The sequence below is a fragment of the Lates calcarifer genome, linkage group LG21, assembly GCF_001640805.2.
Source record: "Lates calcarifer isolate ASB-BC8 linkage group LG21, TLL_Latcal_v3, whole genome shotgun sequence".
NCBI lineage: Eukaryota > Metazoa > Chordata > Actinopteri > Centropomidae > Lates > Lates calcarifer.
The window spans coordinates 484,676-512,287 of NC_066853.1; the positions used below are offsets into that span (position 1 = coordinate 484,676).

At 37.9% G+C, this 27,612-nt stretch overlaps 8 protein-coding genes and 1 pseudogene across 8 annotated transcripts in view; 7 read left to right on the top strand and 2 right to left on the bottom strand.

Annotated features, from left to right (window-relative positions):
- The window catches only part of or55e1 (odorant receptor, family 55, subfamily E, member 1), a 134,693-nt gene that overhangs the window by 20,400 nt on the left and 86,681 nt on the right, over nt 1–27,612 (top strand).
- On the top strand, nt 214–1,376 carry LOC108902851 (olfactory receptor 11A1-like; annotated as a pseudogene).
- Nucleotides 4,427–5,365, top strand: LOC108902850 (olfactory receptor 1500-like). Its single transcript, XM_018704861.2, has one exon. It carries the CDS (start codon nt 4,439–4,441, stop codon nt 5,363–5,365), a length of 927 nt encoding a protein of 308 aa, XP_018560377.2. The 5' UTR covers nt 4,427–4,438.
- Nucleotides 7,559–8,630, bottom strand: LOC108902889 (olfactory receptor 11A1-like). The gene has a single exon (XM_018704900.2). It carries the CDS (start codon nt 8,506–8,508, stop codon nt 7,582–7,584), a length of 927 nt encoding a protein of 308 aa, XP_018560416.1. The 5' UTR covers nt 8,509–8,630; the 3' UTR covers nt 7,559–7,581.
- Nucleotides 8,641–11,266, bottom strand: LOC108902886 (olfactory receptor 5P3-like). Its single transcript, XM_018704897.2, has one exon. The coding sequence runs from the start codon at nt 10,943–10,945 to the stop codon at nt 9,992–9,994; it is 954 nt and encodes a 317-aa protein (XP_018560413.1). The 5' UTR covers nt 10,946–11,266; the 3' UTR covers nt 8,641–9,991.
- LOC108902891 (olfactory receptor 142-like) lies at nt 12,819–13,778 on the top strand. Its single transcript, XM_018704902.2, has one exon. The coding sequence runs from the start codon at nt 12,837–12,839 to the stop codon at nt 13,776–13,778; it is 942 nt and encodes a 313-aa protein (XP_018560418.1). The 5' UTR covers nt 12,819–12,836.
- LOC108902849 (olfactory receptor 10A6-like) lies at nt 16,513–17,437 on the top strand. Its single transcript, XM_018704860.2, is given in 2 exon segments — nt 16,513–16,917; nt 16,919–17,437. Coding segments are annotated over 2 exon segments (924 nt in total).
- On the top strand, nt 18,451–19,380 carry LOC108902847 (olfactory receptor 11A1-like). Its single transcript, XM_018704859.2, has one exon. It carries the CDS (start codon nt 18,460–18,462, stop codon nt 19,378–19,380), a length of 921 nt encoding a protein of 306 aa, XP_018560375.2. The 5' UTR covers nt 18,451–18,459.
- LOC108902846 (olfactory receptor 6C74-like) lies at nt 22,550–26,652 on the top strand. The gene is made up of 3 exons (XM_018704858.1): nt 22,550–22,645; nt 22,775–22,929; nt 26,616–26,652. The coding sequence occupies exons 1-3, from the start codon at nt 22,550–22,552 to the stop codon at nt 26,650–26,652; spliced, it is 288 nt and encodes a 95-aa protein (XP_018560374.1).

Consider the following 27,612-nt stretch of genomic DNA (forward strand, 5'->3'; position numbering starts at 1 on the left):
TCCTGAAATCAGACAGCAGTATCAGTTAGTGTGTCCTCTGATGATGAGGTCAGACTGCTGTGGTAAAAAGTTAAAAGAAGCAGAAGCAGAGTTTCAGTTCAGTTGGGAAGGACTCAGAGTGTGACTACAGCAGGACAGCAGACGAATGTTAGGATTCACACAATGTCATAAACTCTTCTGTCATTTCTCAACTAAACATTATACTGACTCTTAATGCTGGAATGGTAAGTTAAGGTAATTTGTTACATTTGATTTTATGAAATTGAATTTATTAACTGTGCGCAGACTGAATCCTGTTAATTAATGATGCTGTTGGTCTAAAATACATAATAATGTCACATTTAATTATCAATTATCAACTATCACACTGTAAAAACCTACAGCAAAATGTAAACTAATCATTAAAACTTATCTAGCCTGTGTTTAACTGATGTTTTGTAAAGTAGGATCATGATAAATTCCACACAGATTTCATATTTCATACTTGCTGCCTACTTTGACACTGGGCTTTTTAAGTATTTATTTTTCATAATTGTCACGTCTTTATATATCCTAACTGTTTGTGCCAATGTTCTCTGATAGTGATTATCTGTATGAACAGAAGTTTACATGAACCTATGTATCTGTTTCTGTGCAGCCTGTTTGTAAATGAAGTGCTTGCTAGTACAGGCTTATTTCCATTCCTTTTGGTTCAGATCCTCTCTGACATTCACACAGTTTCTACTTCTCTTTGTTTCCTGCAGATTTTCTGTGGGTATACATATGCAAATGTACAATTTTGGAATTTAGCCATCATGTCTTATGACAGATACCTTGCTATCTGCTATCCTTTACAGTATAACACACAAATGACCTCTAAGAAGGTGATCGTGCTCATTGCTCTAATATGGTTATTCCCATTTATTCATGTTGCTGTCATGATATCTCTGACTGCCTCTTTACAGCTGTGTGGGAACATTATTAACAAAGTGTACTGTGATAACTACTTTATTGTCAACCTGGCCTGCTCTGACACAACAGTCAACAACATCTATGGACTTGTTTACATGTTTACCATAATTGCCGGTCTTGTAGCTTTAATTCTTTATACTTACATCAGGATTCTTAAAATCTGTTTTTCTGGTTCTAAACAGACCAGACAAAAAGCTGTCAGTACCTGCACACCTCACCTGGCTTCTCTGATCAACTTTTCTTTTGGTGGTTTCTTTGAGGTTTTGCAAAGCAGGTTTAATATGAGCAGTGTACCCAACATGTTGCGAATATTTTTATCAATATATTTCCTTACATGCCAGCCACTCTTCAACCCTGTACTGTATGGACTGAATTTGTCCAGAATCCATGTCATATGTAAAAATCTGGTATTTGGTAAAATGTGACATTCTAATTTTAAGTAATCTAAGTTTTTACCTCAGTAAATGAGGACCTGAAAAGATGAACGCTTTGAAAAAAAGGTGTTTATTAAACATGGATTTTAGTAACAAGTTACAGCAACATTTAAAAATAAATTTCTAAGATCTTACTCTGGAAAGCAAATCCTTTCCCAGGTTTTTTTTTGTTTTTTTTTTTTGGCTTTGCTATTTTAATCAGCTGTAACAAAAGTGTTTTACTGCTACATTAGTGGTGGTAGAAGTAGTAGTATTAGTAATAGTGGAAATAAATGTTGTACAGCCCAAAAGGTCCAGTTGAACTACATCAAATTAAGGGCAGACTGTTCTGGAGAACTGGATCATTCACTGGGACAGATATTTTGTTTAACATAGCTTATAGCAAATTTGCAGGTACTTGAAGAAATGTACCGATAAATGAAAATCTTCCTGTCACAGTTGGAATGTGGGGAAACTTTCTTTATTAAATAGGTCTGTTTATGAATGTAGGCCTTTGCTGTGTAGGCAGGGAATGAGTAATGTGATAAGGAAAGGGAAAAACCTTTCCATCCTTGGTCACTCAGCCAAATATTCACAAAACTAAAATGACATATTTTACAAAATCAATATTGCAAGCAAAGTGGTTCCATATAGTGGTTCCATATTTTAAAGAAAGGTGTAATGAATGGAAATAGGAGTACATTAAAAGAAAAACAACAACTAAAAACTAAATATTCATACTCACAGTATCAATTTGGCCTGCTAGCAAAATAGATCTATTTCTATAGGATCTCGTCTATGAAAATTCTGTATTGTATAACTACATATTTTCATAATTTTTAGTTTGAATGATTTAAACAAACTGAATAATACTGATCCCAAGTTATCTGAAGTAACACACTTTAAATTATTGTTTCCAAATCTCCAAACTTGGGATGAATATTTTTATCCTTCCAGTCAGTATGCTACAGTTGGACAGTATAGTTGCTTCATGTTCACAGTGTTTTATCAATGGCAAAAATCTGCAGTCTACACTACATAAATATATACACTGTTATATGTATTGTATATACACTTTTTATTTAAATACCCCTGAAATGAAGAGTTTCTTGAATCGTGTATTGTTGTCAGTCTTTCATTAGTTGGTCACATATAATTCATAAACAAACTTGAAAAAATGCAGTGATTTCATCACAAAAATAAAAAATCACAAAAATTAGCAAGGGTATGAATGATTTTGAGGACAACTTGATATATATATATATATATATATATATATATCACATACACACATATACATATAAGACAGATGAACCTGTTGTTTTGGAACAAAATCTCAGCAGGAAAGCCAGCCCTCTAGAGATCCACAAAACCCTACATTGAGATTCTAGGAAGGCCAGATACTCTGAGCAACAGTTCAGTGCATAAGCACACACAACAGTGAGAGCCTTCCTCCTAGAAATTCCCCCACAGAAGAGCATCCAACCTTTTTGTTCCAGAGCCAGTGCTATAAGGTGGGGTGAGTCTAACTATACACAATGTAGCTGGTATTACTGCACCTCAGTCTCTTGCACCACCTCTACCTCTTCCTAAAAGGAGAAGTTGTATTCCTAGAACCAGTTTTTGGAACCGGAGGTGAACATTTCAAGGCCCCTTCCTTTGTCTCCTGCCCACTGACAGGCATCTTACTCTTTCATCAAACCTTCCAAGTAGTGGGCATACAAGCTGGTGGCCCCATGTTCTTCCTTCAGGCAAAGTGTTACCATGGGTGTCGATCTGAATTCCAGGCACTTACAGTCAAACTCGCTTCTCAGACCTGGCTCCAGGACAGGGTCCTGGTCTCCCTAATCAACGCACAACATAGTTTGCTTTCAAAGTTGCCCTCCATAGTTGTTCTAGAATTGCTCTTGGTCTGACCTCTTGCTTGGGATCTGTTTTTCTTGATGACCCTTCCAGGAACTCTGAACTCCATTAATGTGGGCTAATTAAGGTGCATTGTTAATTCCTCTGTGGGGATGTGCTATATGTTTTTCAATGCACCTTGTAGTTTAAACAAGACCCAACACTTGGTAGTGCTCTCTTACCAATGCTTGTTGATAATCCTGCAAGGCTTAACATGAAGTTAACATTACATCTACTGTGTATGGCGGAACCAGGTGAGACAGACCTCTTGCTGTTATAACCCTGACAACTTGACAATCGAATCAAAATCTTTGAATGTGATTTGCTGGTGTCCTACAAAAAATGACTAAGCATCTGTGGGATCTGTTTAATTTTTTGTAGGTCCCCATTGTACTGCCAAAACAACTCTGAGTCATTGGGGCATGGATACAAGACCTCTGGGGGTGTCCTGTGGTGTCTGCCACCAGGACATTGGCATTGGACCCTTTGGGTCCTGTGGGTTGTGTGGTGGGGCCCCCATGGATCTGATGTGTTCCAGATCATCCCACAGATCCTGGATTAGATCGTTAGATCGATTACGTGGATGGCATGTGTCAAAGTAACATCCAGATGAATGCCAAGACCCAGGGTTTGGGAGGTCTTTGTTATTCATTTCATCTGTCAGTGGTAACAATGTTGTGGCTGATCAGTGTGGATTTTAGAGTATGCTTCGTGTTGGTCTTTGCAACCACTGTTGTGTGTCAAAGCAAATGTGTCACATGGCAGGTTTGTTTTGTACATGCCCATTCAGCACTTTTTACATTTACATTTAAAGGGATCTAAAAGGGTTCTCACATCAGAAACCTGGGCCGGCTCCTGGCCCATCAGGAACTTGTACCAATTTGTTTCTCACTTTTGATATTCATCCCTAATGATCTGACATCAGTATTAGTCAGCATGTCCTCTGATGATGAGGTCAGACTGCTGTGGTAAAAAGTTAAAAGAAGCAGAAGCAGAGTTTCAGTTCAGTTGGGAAGGACTCAGAGTGTGACTACAGCAGGACAGCAGACGATTGTTAGGATTCACACAATGTCGTAAACTCTTCTGTCATTTCTCAACTAAACATTATGCTGACTCTCAGTACTAAGACGGTAAGTTAAGGTAATTTTGTCACATTACAGCAAAAGAGGATCATGATAAACTCTACACAGGTTTCATATTTCATACTCTCTGCCTACTTTGACACTGGGCTTTTTAAATATTTATTTTTCATCACTGTCATGTCTTTATATATTCTGATTATTTGTGCCAACATTTTGATGATTGTGATTATCTGTATGAACAGAAGTTTACATGAACCTATGTACCTGTTTCTGTGCAATATGTTTGTAAATGAAGTGCTTGGTAGCACAGCAGTGTTTCCATTCCTTTTGGTTCAGATCCTCTCTGACATGCACACAGTTTCTACTTCTTTTTGTTTCCTGCAGATTTTCTGTGGGTATACATATGCAAACATACAATTTTGGAACTTAGCCATCATGTCTTATGACAGATACCTTGCTATCTGCTATCCTTTACAGTATAACACACAAATGACCTCAAAGAAAGTTGCCATGCTCATTGCTCTAATATGGTTATTCCCATGTATTCATGTTGCTGTCATGATATCTCTGACTGCCTCTTTGCAGCTGTGTAGAAACATCATTAACAAAGTGTTGTGTGACAACTATAGTATCGCCAAACTGGGTTGCTCTGATACAACAGTCAACAACATCTATGGACTTATTTACACATTTATCATAGTAGTTGGACTTGTAACTTTAATCTTTTACTCTTACATCAGGATTCTTAAAATCTGTTTTTCTGGTTCTAAACAGACCAGACAAAAAGCTTTCAGTACCTGCACACGTCACCTTGCTTCTCTGATCAACTTTTCTTTTGGCTGTTTCTTTGAGGTTTTACAGAGCAGGTTTAATATGAGCAGTGTACCCAACATGTTACGAATACTTTTATCAATATATTTTCTTACATGTCAGCCGCTCTTCAACCCTGTACTGTATGGACTGAATATGTCCAAAATCCGCATCATATGCAGAAGTCTGGTCTGTGGTCAGTTTTAGACAATCCACAATAAGAATTTGCATCTTACTCTCATTATGATAAATAAATCTCAGTTCACAAATATCTCTAACTTTCACACAAGCTAAAAAACTTTCCTTTAGTCTGTTGTTTTTTCCCAAATAAATTTCATTATTTCTGATTCTGCATTTCTCGAAGAAGTCTTATTAATGAAACTAGAAATAAACAAACAAACAAATAAATAAATCCTTGAGCACAATATTCACCCTCACAATATTTGACCAGCTAGAGAAATAGCAAGTTTTAGCCATCTATTAAAATTCTGTACTGTATGACTGAATATTATCAGAAAGTGTAGTTTAATTTTTTTTATGATAAAAGATATTTGCAGTGGTTTGAAGTGGTTAAACAGAAGAATATTAAAGCATGTGTTTGATGTCATGCTATAGGATTAATTAGGAATACACTTTAAAAAACACACTTTAAAAAACGGTTAAATCCCCATGTCTTGGATGAATATTCTTAACCATGTACCAAATGGAGAGTCAGTAGGCTGTTGTCAGACAGTACAACTGCTTCAAAAATCTGCAGTCTACAGAAGAAAAAAAAATCTATTCTATAATAATTTGAAACAGTGAGAAAGAAGAATACTGTTGTGTTCTGGAACAAAATCTCCTTTGGCAGATTTGGAAAAAGCTTGTCTCGCAAAACTATAGAATCCCTGGGTAATACCCTCTAGAAATCTCCAGAACTCCACCTAGAGACTCCTAGAAGGCCAGATACACAACAGTTCAGTGCATTTGGTTCCAGTGCCAGTGCTATGAGGTGGGGTGAGCCTAACTGCACAGAATGTAGCTGGTATTACTGCATCTCAACCTCTTGCACCACCTCTTCCTCATTGTCAAAAGCGAGGTTATATTCTTTGAACCAGTTTTTGGAACCTGAGGCCAACATGTCAAGGTCCGTTCCTTGGTCTCCTCCTTGTCAAGGTATCTTACTCTTTCATCAAGCCTTTCAAGTGTTGGGCTCACCGGGCACCGGTCCCATGTACAAGTATGACCAGGATGGGTGTTGTCCTGACCAACAGCTGTGGCTGAAAGCATTGTGTTTTTCGGTTGTTTGTATGTACATACCAATCTCATGAACACAAAATCGCAGGAGTGCATAAGGAGTATTTCTTAAAAATTGGCGTGAATGTTCACCTGGACTCAGTGTTGTTGTCACCTCACAAAAAAAATGTTTGGCTATAGCATACTATTTGCTGATGTCTGTTCCATAGATCTAAATGCAGATGTCACTTTAGTTACTGTTCCTATTAAAACACCAGCGAGTTGAGCTGTCTTTGTGACTGAAGCCCTGCCATCCATGAACTTTCTTTAAAAGTCACCTAGATATTTTCCTCTTGTCACCTGCGCAAAGAGCATGATTAAATGGTAATTGCTTAATTGTAAATTGCAGTACGCCTGTGTGGAAACATTTGCATTTGTTATGTTTCTCCATTAATTTTATTAATATGTTCAGCAGAAATATAAATTTTTATTATCTGCAAGCAAACAACAGCTGCTCATCAAGTTCTAAAACAAAATAAACTTAACATTGTTTGCTATGATATCTTCTTCTAGTGGTTTACAATATCTGATAATAGAATTAACATATTTTTTACCTTTATGTAGTGTACAAAATTGTTTTACATGGTTAATATAATTTCACTGAGTAGTCAAATTGTCACGTCTCTTACAGTCCTACACATGATCCACTTTATGTACACACGTAAAATACAAGTCACATGACACATACTTTGTGTTGTATGTGCGTGTCTGATGCACATGTACATGCAGAGGACAGTTAAAACTACAGAGAAAATAGGTTTACAGTACTATGATAATACTAATTTTATTAAAATTATTTATGTAAAATAAATATTTATGTACTTTCATTTTTATCATTTCACAAAATATTGTTATTGTGTTTCTCTAATGTAAATGTCCTACTGCTCAAACGGTTTATGGTGTAGAAATGACACCTATTACAGGTCTGGGACCAGAATCTGAACTTTATTCAAAATGTGTTTTAACATAACTTAATATACAAACTTGAGAATTTGGTGGTCAAACAATCAAAGATTTAAACTGACCTTTGGTAGATATTTATTTTTAAAACTTATTTTCACATTTACTCACATTACATACACATTTTCAAATTTTAAATATGCTATTGAAGCTGAGGAAATAAGCAACATGACTTCAGTATTAGTAGTTTACATTTTACCAAAGAAAAAACTTTTACATATGATGCGGATTTTGGTTAAGTTCAGTCCATACAGTACAGGGTTGAACAGTGGTTGGCAAGTGATAAAGTATAAAGATAAAAAAATGCGCAACATAATGGGTGCACCGCTCATATTAAACCTGCTCTGTAACACTACAATAAAACAGCCAAAAGAAAAGCTGAACAGAGAAGCAAGGTGAGGTGTGCAGGTACTGACAGCTTTTTGTCTGGTCTGTTTAGAACCAGAAAAACAAACCACAAGAATCTTGATGTAAGTGTAAAGGATTAGTAACATGAGACCAGTTAAAACAGTGAAAGTGTAAATAAGTCCATAAATGTTATTAACTGTAGTGTCATAACATGCCAATTTTACAAGAGAGTAGTTCTCACAGTACAGTCGGTCGATAATGTTCCCACACAGCTGTAAAGAGGTGTTCAGCGATATCATGACAACAATTGCAAGAACAGGGAATAACCATGTCAGGACAATAAGCACAGTGATTTTATTAGGTGTCATACATTTGTTATATTGTAGAGGACAACAGATAGCGAGGTATCTGTCATAAGACATGACGGCTAAACTATAAAACTGTACATTTACATATGTATACAAACAAAAAATCTGCAGGAAACAAAAATGGGTAGAAACAGTGTGAATGTCAGAGAGAATCTGAAGCAGAAGGAATGGAAACAACCCTGTACTACCATACAGTTCATTTACAAACAGGCTGCTCAGAAACAGGTACATAGGTTCATGTAAACTTCTGTTCATACAGATAATCACAATCAGAGAAACATTGGCACAAACTATAAAAACATACAAAGACATAATAATCATGAAATATAAGTACTGAAAAACCCCAGTATCAAAGTAGGCACTCAGTGTGAAATATGAAAACTTGGAGGAGTTTATCATGATCCTGCATAAATTTAGAAAAATGCTCAACTAGTTAATGTCTAATTTAACAGAAAACCAGTGTTCAGACGGCTGACAGTTTATGACTCTAACATTCACCTGCTGTCCTGCTACAGTCACAGTTTGACTCCCTCCCAACTGAACTGGAACTCTTTTTAACTCGTGGGACACCCACTCATCTAACTGAGAAGGAGAAAAGTGACGAACCAAAAAAGCTTTAGACAACTACTGATTACAAGTATTGTGAACCAAGTCCATATACAACGTGTGACAAATGAGAGGCCGGAATAAGTGAATGTATGAACATTTTATTTGTCACATTAGTCTGCTGCCACCTGTTTGGTGTTATACTTTAAAGAGACCAGATGTTGGAACAGCATCTATGTTCCATACTTGTGGGGATCAGCAATGTCCCATCATTGTTCTTGAGTCTGTGCAGTCAGCTACTCCAGCATAGTGATACATCCTGATAATCCTTTCTTATGTGTCTGGGTTTCGTTGCTCAAGGGGAGGGAGATGTCCTTTTGTCTTTTGTCATCTGCTTCTTCCTCTGGACTTTGACATGTCCCACAGAGGAAATGAGTGTGTTGACATACGTCTGCTGTGGGGACACAGTCGTTGTCCTCATGTAGGGTTGGTCTTCTTTAGCTGGGCACAGCCCAGTCAAACTGTGATAACATGGTCAAAGCATGTGTATACATGTGTAGGTACCAGAGAGTGTACACAGGCAGTGTGCATACTACCATTTAAATAAGCACTTTTTGACTGTACAATTGCTTATATAGAGAAAGAGGTCAACATTATTTTCATACATGTTTGTGTAGAGTTCACCATGTGCACATATTAGCATTGTCATGGTATCAGATTTTCACTACACGTTTATTGTGGGCAAAAGAATTAGGGGTAACAATATTTTTGCCATAGCAATAAAAAAAATGAATAATAATGATTATAACATAAAAATTAATGACAAGAATAATCATGCAAATTCATTTTATCTTTGTTTTCTGTGTGTTTTGGCTAATTAATTGCACTCAAAATACAATTACACTTAGCGGATAGTGCAAAGGCAATCAGGTGAACTGATGAACAGAAGATCCATGATATCATCAAATCAAACACTAATCCTGAACTGAACAGACCTGCATGTGTACAGGACACATGCAGGTCTGTTCAGATCCATTCAGGTAGCAGATGTGTTGACACATAGACCTGAAACCTGCTATAAGAGTAGTATCAAGATATTCTCATTTTATTGAAACTGAGCAAATTTACTTGACATTTATTATTATATAGCACACACAACATGTTTGATCTGTTCAAACTGCACAACATGTGACACCCTCTATCCTACAGGCAGGAAAAACAGAATAAGCCTCAGGAGATAACAACTGGATCGATAGGACAATTAATATAGAAAAAACTAACTGACAGTATTAAGTAAATAAAGGATAAACATAAAATATGAACTTAATATTAAGCGTCAAAAGTCAGTTTCAGGCAGTGTAACTGTAAATATTTTACCAAAGATGACACTTTTACACGTAGTGCGGATTTTGGTTATATTCAGTCCATACATTACTGGATTAAAGAGTGGCTGACATGTAAGCCAATATAATGATAAAAAAATACGCAACATATTAGGTACATTTTTCATATCGAATCTATTCTGTACAATTTCAAAGAAACAACCACAAGAGAAATTCAAGATAGAAGCCAGGTGAGGTGTGCAGGTACTGACAGCTTTTTGTCTGGTCTGTTTAGAACCAGAGAAACAGACTTTAAGAATCTTCAGGTAAGTGTAAAGGATTAAAAGTACAAGAATAACTGTTGTAAAAGTGTAAAGTATTCCATAAACATTATTGACTGTGGTGTCAGAGCAGGCCAGTTTGACAATAGAGTAGTTGTCACAGTACACTTTGTTAATAATGTTCCCACACAGCTGTAAAGGTGCGCTCAGAGATATCAAAATAAAAATTGCAATAAGTGGGTATAACCATGACACAGCAATAAGAATGGCGACCTTGTTAAATGACATACATGTGTTGTACTGTAGAGGACAACAGATGGCGCGGTACCTGTCATAAGACATAATGGATAAATTACTGAACTGTATACTTGCATATGTATAAATACAATAAATCTGCAGGAAACAAAAAGGAACAGAAACAGTGTGAATGTCAGAGAGGATCTGAAGCAGAAGGAATGGAAACAACCCTGTACTACCATACAGTTCATTTACAAACAGGCTGCACAGAAACAGGTACATAGGTTCATGTAAACTTCTGTTCATACAGATAATCACAATCAGAGAAACATTGGCACAAACTATAAACATGTATAAAGACATGATGATAATGAAATATAAGTATTTGAAAGCCCCAGTGTCAAAGTAGGCACTGAGGGTGAAATATGAAACACGTGTAGAGTTCATCATGATCCTTCTTTTGCACAGGAATAAAACAGTTGTAATAATTACTTTACATATTGGTTACATTGTGATTTAAGTTCTTCCTCTGCAGATTGGTTGTACAGTCAATATAAACTCAAATGTTGATCAAACAGGCAGTAATGTTTTTTTCTTAAAACGATTCTACACAATATAGTCTTTTTTGGAGTAAATGCATTAATACAGGAAAAATAAGTGTGGCAAATTGTCCAAACTTACCAACTTCACTGTGAAAGTTCATTTAACAATTAGCTCTGAAATAAAACCAATTTATAACAGTGTTTGAATCCCAACTTTCACCTGTGGCAGTGAGACAGCGAGTCCCTCTTAACTGAACTGAAACTGCTTCTGCTTCTTTTAACTCTTTCAAGTCAGAACACACCTACAGCAGCAGTGTGATCCCATGACCCTGTCTGTTTATGTCCAGTCAATGTAACAGCAAATATGTTGTGAAGGAAATGAACCTGATTCTGATTTCTGTTAACATGAGGACAAGTTGTTAGTTTGGGTATTTGGCAAGTCACAAATATGTTGATACTGAATGTATCAGTAAAAATGTTCACAGAAGTGTTTTACATAAAAATATCTGATCTCTCAGCACCATATCTCCTTGTAGCAACTCCATTATTATTAAACTATTGTCTGGTTCTGTTCAGACTCTCATGGCTCCTGGTTCAGGTTCAGGTACAGATCCTGGTCTGGTTTAATACAGAAGAAGTTCAGACATAACCTTTATTTACAGTGAACTTTCCCTGAACCTCAACCAAAGAGCTTTAGCTGTCTGAACCACAGATGGGACTCTGGATGTGAACCTGGTGACTGATCTGATAATCCTGATCCTGATGGATGGATGTTCTGTATCAATCTCAACTTGGGAAATTCCTGTGGGAAATTCCTGTGTTACAGTGGCTGAATAGAAAAAGTCTGCACTACCCATATTGAGTTACAGATCTATTATTTTTTCTGTATGCAAAGTTCTATGCATGGCTCTCCGCTGAGTTCACACACCTCCAGTCGCTGCAGAGCCTGCAACATATGGCATTCAAACAATCAGGGGAAGGCACTACTCTTGCTAGCTTCCCACCTGGGGTGTTGCCAGTGGCTGGCCACTTTACAACAACGGTCAGGTGCAATGTCCACAACACTGCTGATGCTGCACCAATCAGCATGTCAACATCTCACTCCATTCTCCACTCATTTTTGACCTAGACCACAAGAACCTGAGACCTCTGAATTGTGTCTCTGCTTTTTGCAGATAATGTGATTCTGTTTCCTTCATCAGACCGTGACCTTCAGCTGTTCACTCTAATCGGTATGGACATGTGTTCATGCCATTTCAAATATTCCCACTTTTGTAAAACTCTTGCTTTTAGGTTGGATCATACTTTGAAAGGCTGAGTTATCTTTATTTAAAATTAATTCCAAGGGCCAAATAAATAACCTGGAAACACAAATGGTGGTGTTTTAGAGAATGACATTTTAAGGTAATAGTTTGCCCTCTGCAGACCAAACTGTATGGAAATTTTCACTGATAATGACATCAGTCTGCTGCTGTGGGCGTACTCTCTTCAGAAGTTTTAAAGAAGCAGCAGCAGCAGAGTTGCAGTTCAGTCACAGTCTGACCACAACAGAAAAGGTAAATGTAAGCTCCGCTTCAGATAGTGTAAAAATCATACAGACTTAAAATAGGGGAGTGGTAAGTTTAAGGTGTTTGTCGTAACTCTTGATAATGAATATCTTCACTGTCCATACGAATACTGTTTATGTGATTTATACAAGTCTCACTTTAAGGATTTAATGACGATCACTGATACACAGTTCTGAAAAATATGAGGGACTTATCATCCAGTGAACAGTATTAATAACAAAAAGAGGGATCATGATGAACTCTACACAGCTTTCATACTTTACACTTGCTGCCTATTTTGACACTGGACTGTTTAAATACTTATTTTTCATTATTGCTATGTTTTTATATGCTATGATTCTTTGTACCAATGTGTTGCTGATAGTGATTATCTGTATGAACAGAAGTTTACATGAACCTATGTACCTGTTTCTGTGCAGCCTGTTTGTAAATGAACTGTATGGTAGTACAGGGTTGTTTCCATTCCTTCTGCTTCAGATCCTCTCTGACATTCACACTGTTTCTGTTCCCTTTTGTTTCCTGCAGATTTACTGTGTGCATTCATATGGAGGTGTAGAATATTTAAACTTAGCCATCATGTCTTATGACAGATACCTCGCTATCTGTTATCCTCTTCAATATAACACACGTATGACATCTCACAAGATTGCCATACTTATTGCTGTAATATGGTTATACCCTTTGCTTGCATGTGTTATCATGATTTCTTTGAGTTCACCTTTACAGCTGTGTGGAAACATCATTTACAAAGTTTATTGTGACAACTATTCTATTGTCAAGCTGGCCTGCTCTGACACCAGTGTGATTAACATCTATGGACTTTTCGCTACTTTTGGTACAATCATTTGTCCTCTCATTTTAATTATTTTCACTTACATGAAGATTCTTAAAGTCTGTTTTTCTGGTTCTAAACAGACCAGACAAAAAGCTGTCAGTACCTGCACACCTCACCTTGCTTCTCTGCTCAACTTTTCTTTTGGAGCTAGCTTTGAAATATTACAGAGCAGGTTTAATATGAACAGTGTACCTAATATGTTGCGAATATTTTTATCTTTATACTGGCTTACATGCCAGCCACTCTTCAATCCTGTAATGTATGGACTGAATATGTCTAACATCCGTAATATATGTAAAAGTCTGCTCTTTTCTGAAATGTACATTCCCTCAGGTTAACAGGTATCCAACAGATTTCAGTGTTTGCCACATTTGTGGTGGTTTAGTCTCTGAAATCCACAATGTGACAATCTGGTGAAAAACAGATTTGATTTCAGAAGCAAACATCTGAACAGAGACATTTCTGCTGAATGATTTCTTATAACTTTTCAATCAACAACTTCAATCCACAACTTTAACTGTATTTCCAAGCAATCCAAGCAGTTTTAAAGGAATTAAAGGCTTCATCTATGAATTTGTCTTCTTTTTCTCACTTTTCTATTTACCATTCACTATATCCAATAAGTGCTTATTATTATTATTATTAGGAAGAGGTGTTATGTCAGGGCACTTTTCACAACGAGCGACCTTAATAGCAATAATGATGACATTAATAATTTCCACCGCAACCCTGAGGTCTAGGCTGGGAGGCAGCCAGAAAAAGGAGTAACATGTATATACTACTTATATCACATTTGGCATTAATACACTACATACTCTTCTTTGCATCTTTTTAAAGATAGTGGTAGGATTGAATTTCATTTGGTATGTTTGGGCTGATGTGTGTTCTAGGACTTGAGACTAAGGACAATCTTCAGTAACCCTCATCAAGCTTCTTTGTCCCTTAAGCTAAACTACTGCACTGATATGCGGATATAATCTGGTATTGTTGCTAATGTTGTCATGGTTTCTGTATCAAGGAATTTGAATATCCTTGCCAGATATTTTGTTTTGGAATGGACCTTTCAATCACAGAGAGGGCCATAGACGTCCTGGACATATATTGTTCCAGTTCACATCCAAGATAAATAATACAACACTCCTGTGTCTTTATGCCATGACATTAATAAGAAAAATGGTTAGGTCCCTTAATTTAGGCCTTGATCTAAAAACAATACAGTCAGTTTTACCTAAGTGCAAGATTATTGACACATAACTAACAGCTTCATTTTTAGAGCCCTTTACAAAGTGAGAGAGAAGTTAGCCACATACACATCCCATTCAATGGGATATGAATATGCACAGATTGACAGGGAGAGGAGGAGAGATGAGCCTGGTGTATTGTGGGAATCCCCTCAACATTCCAGGTGTATAGCAGCATAACTAAAGGATGGTTCAGATCTGATCCAGCTTTAACTATAAACTTTGTCAAATAGGAAAATTTTAAGCCAGCTTTTACAAGTACAGAGGATGTTTCTGCCTCCTGGACCTAAACTGGAAGAAGGTTCCACAGTAAATGAGTCTGGTAGTTGAAGGCCCATTCTACTTCTGTAGACTCTAGGGACCACAAGATCTTGATCCAATGAGGATCCTTGATCCTTGATCCAAATCAGTCAGGCTTTTAACAGTGGCCACACCGCTGATACACCTCCATGGTCTGTGAAAGAATCACTAAGGGCAGATAGAGCTGAAGCTCAGTCCTTGATTCTTACCTGGACCTTTAAGCAGCCTTTGACATGGTGAACCACGGCATCCTGCTATCTGTACTCTCCAACATGGGCATCTCAGCCAAAGTGTATTCTTGGCTTGAATCCCACCTCACTGGATGTTCTTTCAATGTTTATATCCCATCACCTCTCCAAAGGGGTGCCTGAAGGATTTGTACTGGGGTCCTCTGTCCTTGCAGTATACACTAAAACCCTGAGTCTGACTGTTCACTTGCATGGCATCTCTTGTCACCTCTTCACAGACAACACCCAACTATACCTACGGTTCCCGCCAGATGACCTGACATTCTCAGTTTGGATCTTGCCTCTTCACCTCTCACCCCAACCCCAACCAACCAAGTTATGTATAAGAAACTGGGGTGTCATGTTTGGATGACCAACTGTCCTTTTCTGACCATGTTGCATCTGTCTCCTGGTCATATCGCTTGACACTATACAACTATACAACATTTATTAAAATGCAGAGGAGAATGATCCCTGTTCAGCATCCACTGGAGTTGCAGAAATTGTTGGACACTCAGTGGCCCTGCAAAGAAACTGCCTTTCAGACTCTGAGGATGGTCCTCCCAGTTATCATGCAGTTCCATGAACGAATTACACAGTAAAATCCCCTGGACCTCTGCAACTAGTCCAGAGTCCTGCTTACAGTTTGGTATATAGCCACTCCACCTCATCACTTTGTGGACCCTATGGTCCTCAGTTTTGGTCTTGGCTGAAAAACTCACCACTAAAGTCAGGACAGAGGAATCGCAGCCTGCGTTCCCCCACTGGCTGAAAACCATCTTTTCAGCCTTAACATCTACAACTCATGCCAGCACTCATTAATTTCTGTTCTCTTTTTTCAAACAAAATCCTAAACTCTTTGCTTATGAGGGATACACTTACAAGATGTTACATTGTATTAAATGTAATGCGACATCTTGACCCTAAGGGCACCAGGATGGCCTTCTCTCTGGGATGTTTGGTGATGGAGTCATTCTGTTGCTGTGGGCGTTCCCTGAGATCTAAGGTTTAAAGGAAGATGAACAGAAGCAGTTTCAGCTCAGTTAGGAGGGACTGACCGTGACTACAGCAGGACCGTAGTTGAAAGCTGGGATTAAAAGCTGTTTTCTAATCTTTAACCACAGTGTTATACTCGTTTCAAACGAGTGGCAAGTTCAGGGAAATGGCTTTTTTGTTTAAATAATCTGAATACAGTTTCCAAGTGCTTCAGCTACATACTGTGCTGAAGAAATATTAGCTCTTACAGTGTTTGACATCCTGTGAACTGTGTTCATAACTGCTTTATGAAGCAAAGACGGATCATGATGAACTCTACACAGGTTTCATATTTCACACTTGCTGCCTACTTTGACACTGGACTGTTAAAATACTTATTTTTCATTATTGCTATGTTTTTATATGCTATGATTCTTTGTGCCAATGTGTTGCTGATAGTGATTATCTGTATGAACAGAAGTTTACATGAACCTATGTACCTGTTTCTGTGCAGCCTGTTTGTAAATGAACTGTATGGTAGTACAGGGTTGTTTCCATCTCTTATGGTTCAGATCCTCTCTGACATTCACACTGTTCCTGCTTCTTTTTGTTACTTCCAAATTTTTTGTGTGCATAGTTATGGGACTGTTGAGCTCTTTCTCTTAACTGCCATGGCATATGACAGATATGCTGCTATCTGTTATCCTCTACAATATAACACATGTATGTCATCTTGCAAGATTGCCCATAATGAATTCTGTAGCATGGGTATATGGCTTTTCTACGTGTTTTATCATGGTTTGTTTGAGTTCCTCTTTACAGCTGTGTGGGAACATGATTAACAAAGTTTACTGTGATAATTATTCTGTTGTTAAGCTGTCCTGCTCTGACACACAGATACTTAACATATTAGGACTAATTTCTTGTTTTTTGCACATACTCTGTCCCTTAATTTTAATCCTTTTCTCTTACATGAAGATTCTTAAAGTCTGTTTTTCTGGTTCTAAACAGACCAGACAAAAAGCTGTCAGTACCTGCACACCTCACCTTGTTTCTCTGATGAACTTTTCTTTTGGGGGATTCTTTGAAATATATCAGAGCAGGTTTGATATGAGCAGTGTACCCAGCATGTTGAGAATATTTTTATCATTATATTTTCTGACATGCCAGCCTCTTCTCAACCCTGTACTGTATGGCTTTAATATGTCTAAAATCCGTAACATATATAAAAGTCTGCTTTTTGCTAAAATGTAGGTTACACTCAAGTTAACAGGTATCCAACAGATGTTTGTGTTTCCCACATCTGTGGTGGTTTAATGTCTGAAATGCAAAATGATTTCACCATTTCTTATGACCTTTTAACTAATTCACATCTTTAACTGCATTTCTGAGCAAATTGTGAAGAAATGTGCATCATGAATGGATTGTTTTTTGTTTCCCGTCACCACCACACATTTTAAGGAATTAAAAGCTTTACCTACATATTTGTCATCTTTTTTTAAAATCTATTTACCATCCTATATTTCTACGTAAGACTTATTATTATGGAGAGAGGTGTTATCTCTTAAATGTTACAAATGAAAATAATAGTAAATATATAAGCCCCCAAAGTAACGGTAACAGTAAAATAGAATAGACAAAAACTAAGACATTAATATGCATTTCTACAAGTGTTTTATACATATATTTGTATCTGGACAATGAAAGTGAGTGAGATTCAATTAACATTGGATGTCTTTGGAAAAGTCCTACTCTCTTCTATTACAAAGACTGCTGTTTGGTCTCTTAGATGTTGTCTGTAGACATATAACATGAAGGTTTGAGTTTGACACGGTGCTGCTTCTGCTCCATGGTGAAATCACAAATGCAAAGCTGCAAGTAGTAACTGTGTCCATCACATCGTCCGTATGTTGATTTCAAAATTGCAGTGAGTTGTCTACAGTGTTTTTTCCCCCTAATGTCAGAGGTTAGAGTCAGGCAGTGGTTCCTTTCATAATGAGCTCACACTGCTGCTGTGGGCGTCCTCTCTCTTCAAGAGGTTAAAAGAAGCAGACACAGAGCTTCAGCTCAGGTTAGAGCGACTCTGAGTCTCAGAGCAACAGGTGAATGTTAGGATTCACACAGTGTCAGCAACTAACTCTGACTTTGTTATTTATGATCTCACCTTTATAGAGTCTGTTATGAAGGGAGTGCTGTGTTTGGGGTTCAGTCACAGGTGTTTTCTTGATTATCTGTTTTGTGACATTACACTGAATTCTGCCCTCATGAGGAGGATCATGTTAAACTCTACACAGGTTTCTTATTTCACACTTAGTGCCTACTTTGACACTGGGGTTTTGAAATACTTGTTTTTCATGATCATAATGTCTTTATATATTTTAATTCTTTGTGCCAATGTGTTGCTGATAGTGATTATCTGTATGAACAGAAGTTTACATGAACCTATGTACCTGTTTCTGTGCAGCCTGTTTGTAAATGAACTGTATGGTAGTACAGGGTTGTTTCCATTCCTTCTGCTTCAGATCCTCTCTGACATTCACACTGTTTCTACGTACATTTGTTTCCTGCAGATTTTCTGTGTTTACTCTTATGCTTGTGTGGAATTTTTCAATTTAGCCGTCATGTCTTATGACAGATACCTCGCTATCTGTTATCCTCTACAATATAACACACGAATGACACATAGCAAGATTACAGTACTTATTGTTCTAACTTGGTTATATGCTCATGTTATATGTTTTGTTCCAGTGTCTCTTAGTGCTTCTTTACAGCTGTGTGGGAACATTATTAACAAAGTTTACTGTGATAACTATTATATTGTCAAACAGGCCTGCTCTGACACAACAGCCAATAACATATATGGGCTTATTGCCACTATTCTCACAATCTTATGTCCTGTCACACTAATTCTTTACACTTACACGAAGATTCTTAAAGTTTGTTTTTCTGGTTCTAAACAGACCAGACAAAAAGCTGTCAGTACCTGCACACCTCACCTTGTTTCTTTGCTCAACTTTTCCTTTGGCTGTGTTTTTGAAATATTACAGAGCAGGTTTAATATGAACAATGTACCCAGTATGTTGCGAATATTTTTATCCCTGTACTGGCTTACATGCCAGCCGCTCTTCAACCCCGTAGTATATGGCCTGAATATGGCGAGTATTCGCATCATTTGTAAAAATCTGATGGTTGCTTAATAGTATACTGTCATTACAGGTACGTGATTTTATTTAAATTGTTGTGCTTTATAAATACATCTGTTCATTTTGTCAGAGAAAGGAGAATAACATCAAATTATACTCTTGAAACTGTTTGCTTCTGCTTGCTTCTGTAAATATAGGTAATATTTAAGACTGACATAACATCAGTAGTAGTGATGAGCTTCCATCTCATTGTGTTAGTGTGAGAAATTACTATTCTATATTTAATAGTACAGAAGAAAACAAAAGTAATTTTTAATTAGAACACATGTGGTTGTTCACATGATTCTTTGTTTGCTTTGAATGAACCATCTTCTATTAAATAAACAGTTGGGTTATGCCTTAAGTTTTCTTTCTTGCAGACCTTTCGGGTTCAACCGTAATAATGGGGACAAAGCAAAAAGACCAGAACATTTGAACCTTAATGAGGTTTTATGTGTCTTAAGACAGGTCCTCTCCCATGTTATAACTATGCACTGCAGTAGCTGACAGAAGGCTTAAGTCAGTCTACAGTCTACCTTTCATCACATATCTGACTAGTTTTAATAATATAATGAAATAAAATGCACTCTCAAATCTGGCAGTTGCAGAGCCAGTTCAGGATTGGTTGCTTTTGAGAAGTGGCCCACATTTTGAGAACCGAATGTTACTTAGTCCATATTTTGTACCAGTTGGTGGAAGTAATGCACCAATTTGTTGTTTGCCAACTGTCAATGAACCCCAAAAGAAGAAGTCTTTATATAGCAGAAGCTGGGGTAATTTCCATTGGAACATGGTGTACAGAACGCAACTGCTCCGCTTGCTTTTCAAAAGTCATTACATCTTGCATTTGAAGGTTGAATGCATGTAGGTTGCCACCATGAACAGCATGGCCCAGTAACTTTGTGGAGATGTGCCAGTGCTAGGTTTTTGGCACTGGCACCAGAATTTTTTTGGTCAAAAAAAATTAAATCTGAAAAAGAACGATCACCCATGGCCTTTCTCACCTTGATCCTCCAGAGCTCATCTCTTACCTGGGTTGTTGTGAGGGACAGATTTGAGCAGGGGGCCTGTGTGTTGGAAGCTGTGGGTGGAGAGGGTTGGTGTTTGGCAGGACAAGGGGGCGACGGGAGGAGGGTGGGTTACTACTACCTGGATGTCAGCAGCTCGTTTCTCTGCCTCTGCAGCTTGTCCAGAGTACTACAGTCTTATGTGTAGCTACCTGTCCTCATCAGTCCATGGACCCTGTGGTCTCAGTCAGGACTCTGTTTTATATATATATATTTATTTATTTATTTATTTATTTATATGAGCACATTTCCTGGAAACGTCTTTATATCTTTATGAGGGAGGATGGACTTCAGTTTTTAGAAATCCATCTCAGCTGAAAACAGGAAACCTTCACTACTGAGCTTATCTATTTGTCAAATCAGTTGCCAGTCAAAAATGATGCCAACATCCCTGGCATGGGTACATATTATGGAGACAATTAAAGGTGAATGTGTAAAGAAAATAAATTGATTAATAAGAATAAAGTAGACCCTTAAATGGAACCTTGAGGTACTCAGGAAGTAATTGCAGCAGTAATGATAGTAAAAGAGAAAGACTTGTCTGTTAATGAGGAGGCAAACCACTTTGAGGGCAATACTTTGCTCAGAAAGCATTTAGGAATGATGTCCAAGAGGCACGTGGTGGTAGAAATTGTGTCATAAGGATAGCAGGGCAGACAGGTGTCAAAGAAGGATCATAGGTTGGACATTGAAATGTTCGATTGTACGTGATCATTTTTGTCAAGAAAAAGTCCTGACAAGTGGCTGTGATCAGCTTAAGGCAGATCGCAAAGATGAGAACTGAATTAATTGTGTGGAACAGAACTATGGGACTGTGGGAAATGATGGTGGCAAAATATTTTGCTCTTGCAGATTTCCACACCTTGACTACCTGAATTTCCCTATCTGGGATGGTAAAGTTTTGATCTTGACTCTGATTATATCACGTTGAGTTTTCATTTCTTTCTTTTGGACCTTATGAGTATTTAAATATTTGTTCCTCAGAAAATTTGTTGCCTTGAATTTCAGTGAAGATTTTGATGTTTTCACTCGTGATGTCTGGTGGGGACGTAGCTGGATTTTGTCTGGGTTGACAGATGGACCACAAAGACCACATTTAGACTTGAAGGTGGGTTAGCAGTTACAGTCTAATCCACTTTTATTCAAATTCAAGTAAAAATCTCCTTATAGTATGTTAGCTGCCCCTGCTGTGTATGTCAGTCTTTTGTGTAGCTACCCCTTCTTGTCACTCCATGGACCCTGTGCCCCCCAGTCTTGGTCAAGACTCTGTTCTGATGGTTGAATATACTCACCACTAAAGTCAGGACTGAGGAAACACAGCCTGCCTTTCACCACTGGCTTAAATTTTAATTTTCCAACCCTATTAAGTTAATTTTTCTTTTTTCAAGAAAATGTAATGCGACATCTTGACCCTAAGGGCACCAGGATGGCCTTCTCTCTGGGATGTTTGGTGATGAAGTTATTCTGTTGCTGTGGGCGTTCCCTGAAATCTAAGGTTTAAAGGAAGATGAACAGAAGCAGTTTCAGCTCAGTTAGGAGGGACTGACCGTGACTACAGCAGGACAGTAGTTAAAAGCTGGGATTCTTAAAATGTTTTCTAATTTTTAACCTTTATCCATTTAGGGAATAGTCTTTTGTTTTCCTGAACTGAATATTATGTCTGTTTGTTGATGCCTCAGTTACAGATGCCAAGGAAATATTAGCTAAACTCTTACAGTGTTTGACATCCTGTGAACTGTGTTAATAACTGCTTTATGAAGCAAAGAGGGATCATGATGAACTCTACACAGGTTTCATATTTCACACTTGCTGCCTACTTTGACACTGGACTGTTAAAATACTTATTTTTCATTATTGCTATGTTTTTATATGCTATGATTCTTTGTGCCAATGTGTTGCTGATAGTGATTATCTGTATGAACAGAGGTTTACATGAACCTATGTACCTGTTTCTGTGCAGCCTGTTTGTAAATGAACTGTATGGTAGTACAGGGTTGTTTCCATCTCTTATGGTTCAGATCCTCTCTGACATTCACACTGTTCCTGCTTCTTTTTGTTACTTCCAAATTTTTTGTGTGCATAGTTATGGGACTGTTGAGCTCTTACTCTTAACCGTCATGTCTTATGACAGATATGCTGCTATCTGTTATCCTCTACTATATAACACATATATGTCATCTTGCAAGATTGCCATAATGAATTCTGTAGCATGGGTATATGGCTTTTCTACATGTTTTATCATGGTTTGTTTGAGTTCCTCTTTACAGCTGTGTGGCAACATCATTAACAAAGTTTACTGTGATAATTACTCTGTTGTCAAAATGTCCTGCTCTGACACACAGATATTTAATATATTTGGACTCATTTCTTGTTTTGGTGTAATCATTTGTCCTTTAAGTTTAATCTTTTACAGTTACATGAAGATTCTTAAAGTCTGTTTCTCTGGTTCTAAACAGACCAGACAAAAAGCTGTCAGTACCTGCACACCTCACCTTGTGTCTCTGCTCAACTTTTCTTTTGGGGCTTGCTTTGAAATATTACAGAGCAGGTTTAACATGAGCAGTGTACCTAATATGTTGCGAATATTTTTATCATTGTATTTTCTGACATGCCAGCCACTCTTCAACCCTGTACTGTATGGCTTTAATTTGTCTAAAATCCGTATCATATGTAAAAGTCTGCTCTTTTCTAAAATATAGATTCCCTCAGGTTAACAGGTATCCAACAGATTTCAGTGTTCCCCACATCTGTGGTGGATTAATGTCTGAAATCTGTAGAGACATTTTTTGCTAAATGATTTCACCATCTCTTATGACTTTTCAACCAATTCTCAACTTTAACTGCCTTTCCAAGCAAATTGTGAAGAAATGTGCAACATGAATGGATTGTTCTTTGCTTAGTTTCCCACCACACATTTTAAGGAATAAAACGTTTACCTACGTGTTTATCATCCTTTTTTCTTTTTTTTTTTGTATTTAACATTCAATATTTCTAAGTAAGACTTGCTGATATAAAAAGAGGCATTATTATTATCTCTTAAATGTTATAAATCACATTTATAGTAAATGCAGAAACTTAAAGTAAGAGGTAGTTCTGACGGTCTTTGGTTCCATCTTCCAAAATAAAACTATCATCAGACTCTCAATCACCTGAATCCTTCTCATCATACTAACCTCTAAAGATGTCTGTAATTATGCTGCCTTACATGCCAGCCATTCCTCAGATCTTTACTCTTTGGCCTGAATATGTCAAAAATCCCTGTATAAAAGTCTGCATTTTCTTAAATATAGACCGGTACTATTAAATGCATATCCACACTTCTTTTATTTTTAAAGAGAGAAATAAAAACAAACACATACATGTTGTCAGTGGCCCAGTCATAATTTCACATAATACTTTATATCTACATATGTCTCATATCCATTAACATTTTCAATAATAAGACACCCAATAATATTTATTCACACCAAAAACTGGATCAAAGCTCAAAGTAAACATGTAAATAGACCTAAGCATAGAAATACACATCATGTTGAGACATCAGAAATGTCTTGAGGGACATGACAAAGAGCCCAAGGTGTTGACCCAGCCTCCAAACTCTCCAAATCCCAAATCTGATTCAGCATCTGTGAGATGATCCAGAACACGCCAGATCCATGGAGGCCCCCAACCCCCCACACTGCAACCTACAGAATCCACTGACAGTGTCTGGGGAGTTTGGAGGCCTGGTCCACACATTGGGCTCTTTGTTGTGTCCTTTGAGATATTTCTGAGCAGTTTTTGTGGTGTGGTGGGAGCATTGTCCTGCTGGGGAAGGCCACGGTGGTGGGGGTGGGGGTGAAGGAGCCAAGCAGAACATTGGATTGTAATGAGATGATCAGTGTTACTCACCACCTGTCAGTGGTTTAATGTTGTGGCTGATCAGTGTACAGTATAATATGAATTAAATCATAGGTTAACCTTAGAATACACTGTCCAACCTGTGTGACACTAGATGGTGTTTTAAAGAATTTCAGACAGAGTACAAGAGTCAGATGTGAGCTGGTCTTCCATAACAACCTGTTGCAGTTGCTACATAGTTGGTGGTCCTTTTGAAAGTGTGTGGTCCTTTTGAGAGGTATAAATGTGATTAGCTGGATATATTTGTGGGCACTGATGGACAGATGTGATGGACAGGTTGTTTGCTTGCTACCCTTGCTGCTGCAGTGTCATTCATTACTTGGTTTTCTGCTGCTTTTCCCAGTTTGTGTGGCAGCGGCAGCAGAGTAGAAAAGCACCCCATATGTCTTTATCCTCAGCCACTCCTCACAAGCTGTTTCCAGGCCAGATGGGATCTGTAATCCTCTCCATGTATTCTGGGTCTGTCCAATGCAATGGTAAAGAGATGAATTTCAGATAATGCCCATAGGCAGGGAAAATTACTAGCTTCAGTCTCTGAGTTGGTTTGTGGTAATTTAGCCTCAACTTTGAGTGGGAGCAGAGGTTTATGCTTGTACGTAGCATGCATATAAATTAACGTGTTTTTTAACTGTCATGCAACAAATATGGTGCAAGGTGTTCCAGCATTTAAACTCCACACGGAGAGTGGGAGGAACACATTAGAGGCCCAGCAGCTCATTTTGGCCCCATGGCCCCTTTGCAGGTTCAGGATCATGACGCCTGGGCCTTTGTTTTCTCTCATTTCTACAAAGCAGCACCTGATCATGTTACCATGCTTGCACCCAGCAAAGCACAGCGTCATTGTGATATACACTGGAGGGGTACATTTCTTTTTGGCACTCTGCCTATCTACTGTAGAGCCTGACGGGTGAGATGGGGGGCCTCAGAGTGTTTTTTAATTAGACAACCCCCTTCACCTATGCACAGTCATGTAGCTCACAATACCTCAAGTTTGCTATTCCCTGGGGCCCGGTACCCACCTCTACCCCAGATAAAAGAATTATTAACCCAAACCTGAAAAGAAAGAAAGGAATTGCTTTTTTGCCAAAATAAAGTGACGTGCAAATTAATCATGTGAAAAAACAACGGCTACAGTGTGAAAAGCCTGCCAACAAACAGCCATAGCAATAAACAAATTAGTTTTTAGATTTTCTACTCTGTCTGTCTGTTCATTAAGAAACTAATGACCACATTGGGCTTGCATACCTGTCAGGTGTGATGGCGTCCAGAGTGTCTTTGCACTGCCTGACATTTGATTCAGGTTCCTGCATCCGCTTGTTCGTCTCATTGTAGAGCGTGAATGTGTCTGCCAGGCAGGCCGCTTTGATCCAAAACGCATCAGTCAGCTGTTCAAACAGTGGTCCACTGTGATTTTGCAAGAACTCTTTTATTTTTTCTCGCAGTTCCATAAAATGCACAAGCACCTGTCCATGCGACAACCACCGTACCTCCATGTGCAGTGATGTTTGATGTGCTTCACCCTCACACAGCTGGGCAAAAAGTCTCTTGTTAGAAGGATGAGCTTTAATTACGTTTACAGCTTTAACAGTTGTTAGGGTGCTATTGAGGTCTTGAAAGTTTTTTACTGGTTAATACTTAGCGATATAGCGTGCAGTGGAAAATCGTGCACCCCGGGGCCTTTTCCTTCAAGCAGCTGTTAAATCCCTTGTTGTTGCCCATCATCAGCTCTGTCAGTGCAACATGCGACCAAGTTTTCATAGGGCAGATTGTTGGATGAGAGATAAGAGTCCACAGCTGAAAATATATCCTGGCCTGTTGTTGTTGTTGCTGGATTTGTAGACATAAGAATGTCTTGTTTCAAGTCATCTGTGATCTCAGGTTGGGAACCATGGCTGTGGAGGACCCTCTTTCAAAACACATATAAAGTTAGGTATAAGATAGTTAAAGTGCCATGACCCCTTCAGGATCCCTGCAAGAGTAAACAGCTGGTCCACCATGTTAAGACCAGGACAGAGCCTACATTGACATGAATTAAAAATGATAATCAGGGAGTGGTTCCTTTCATAATGAGCTCACACTGCTGCTGTGGGCGTCCACTTAGTGCCTACTTTGACACTGGACTCTTTAAATACTTATTTTTCATGATCATCATGTCTTTATATATTTTAATTCTTTGTGCCAATGTGGTGCTGATTGTGATTATCTGTATGAACAGAGGTTTACATGAACTTATGTACCTGTTTCTGTGCAGCCTGTTTGTAAATGAACTGTATGGTAGTACAGGGTTGTTTCCATCTCTTATGGTTCAGATCCTCTCTGACATTCACACTGTTTCTACGTACATTTGTTTCCTGCAGATTTTCTGTGTTTACTCTTATGGCTTGTGTGGAATTTTTCAACTTAGCCGTCATGTCTTATGACAGATACCTCGCTATCTGTTATCCTCTACAATATAACACACGAATGACACATAGCAAGATTACAGTACTTATTGTTCTAACTTGGTTATATGCTCATGTTATATGTTTTGTTCCAGTGTCTCTTAGTGCTTCTTTACAGCTGTGTGGGAACATTATTAACAAAGTTTACTGTGATAACTATTATATTGTCAAACAGGCCTGCTCTGACACAACAGCCAACAACATCTATGGGCTTACTGCCACTATTCTCACAATCTTATGTCCTGTCACACTAATTCTTTACACTTACACGAAGATTCTTAAAGTTTGTTTTTCTGGTTCTAAACAGACCAGACAAAAAGCTGTCAGTACCTGCACACCTCACCTTGTTTCTTTGCTCAACTTTTCCTTTGGCTGTGTTTTTGAAATATTACAGAGCAGGTTTAATATGAACAATGTACCCAGTATGTTGCGAATATTTTTATCCCTGTACTGGCTTACATGCCAGCCGCTCTTCAACCCCGTAGTATATGGCCTGAATATGGCGAGTATTCGCATCATTTGTAAAAATCTGATGGTTGCTTAATAGTATACTGTCATTACAGGTACGTGATTTTATTTAAATTGTTGTGCTTTATAAATACATCTGTTCATTTTGTCAGAGAAAGGAGAATAACATCAAAGTTATACTCTTGAAACTGTTTGCTTCTGCTTGCTTCTGTAAATATAGGTAATATTTAAGACTGACATAACATCAGTAGTAGTGATGAGCTTCCATCTCATTGTGTTAGTGTGAGAAATTACGAGGGTCATTCAATAAATAAGGTGAATTTTTCGGTATAAGGACTTTTAATACAGATAGAAGCTTACTTTTTAAAATT

Excerpts from the sequence above, each read along its gene's own strand:
- LOC108902847 (XM_018704859.2), top strand. The coding sequence starts at position 18,460 with ATGTTAAACTCTACACAGGTTTCTTATTTCACACTTAGTGCCTACTTT.
- LOC108902886 (XM_018704897.2), bottom strand. The coding sequence starts at position 10,945 with ATGATGAACTCTACACGTGTTTCATATTTCACCCTCAGTGCCTACTTT.
- LOC108902846 (XM_018704858.1), top strand. The coding sequence starts at position 22,550 with ATGTCTTATGACAGATATGCTGCTATCTGTTATCCTCTACTATATAAC. Across the intron at positions 22,646-22,774 it reads TAATGAATTCTGTAGCATGG|ATATTTAATATATTTGGACT; the intron begins GTATATGGCTTT and ends TCTGACACACAG. Across the intron at positions 22,930-26,615 it reads ACCTGCACACCTCACCTTGT|GGTTGTTTCCATCTCTTATG; the intron begins GTCTCTGCTCAA and ends ATGGTAGTACAG.
- LOC108902850 (XM_018704861.2), top strand. The coding sequence starts at position 4,439 with ATGATAAACTCTACACAGGTTTCATATTTCATACTCTCTGCCTACTTT.
- LOC108902889 (XM_018704900.2), bottom strand. The coding sequence starts at position 8,508 with ATGATAAACTCCTCCAAGTTTTCATATTTCACACTGAGTGCCTACTTT.
- LOC108902891 (XM_018704902.2), top strand. The coding sequence starts at position 12,837 with ATGATGAACTCTACACAGCTTTCATACTTTACACTTGCTGCCTATTTT.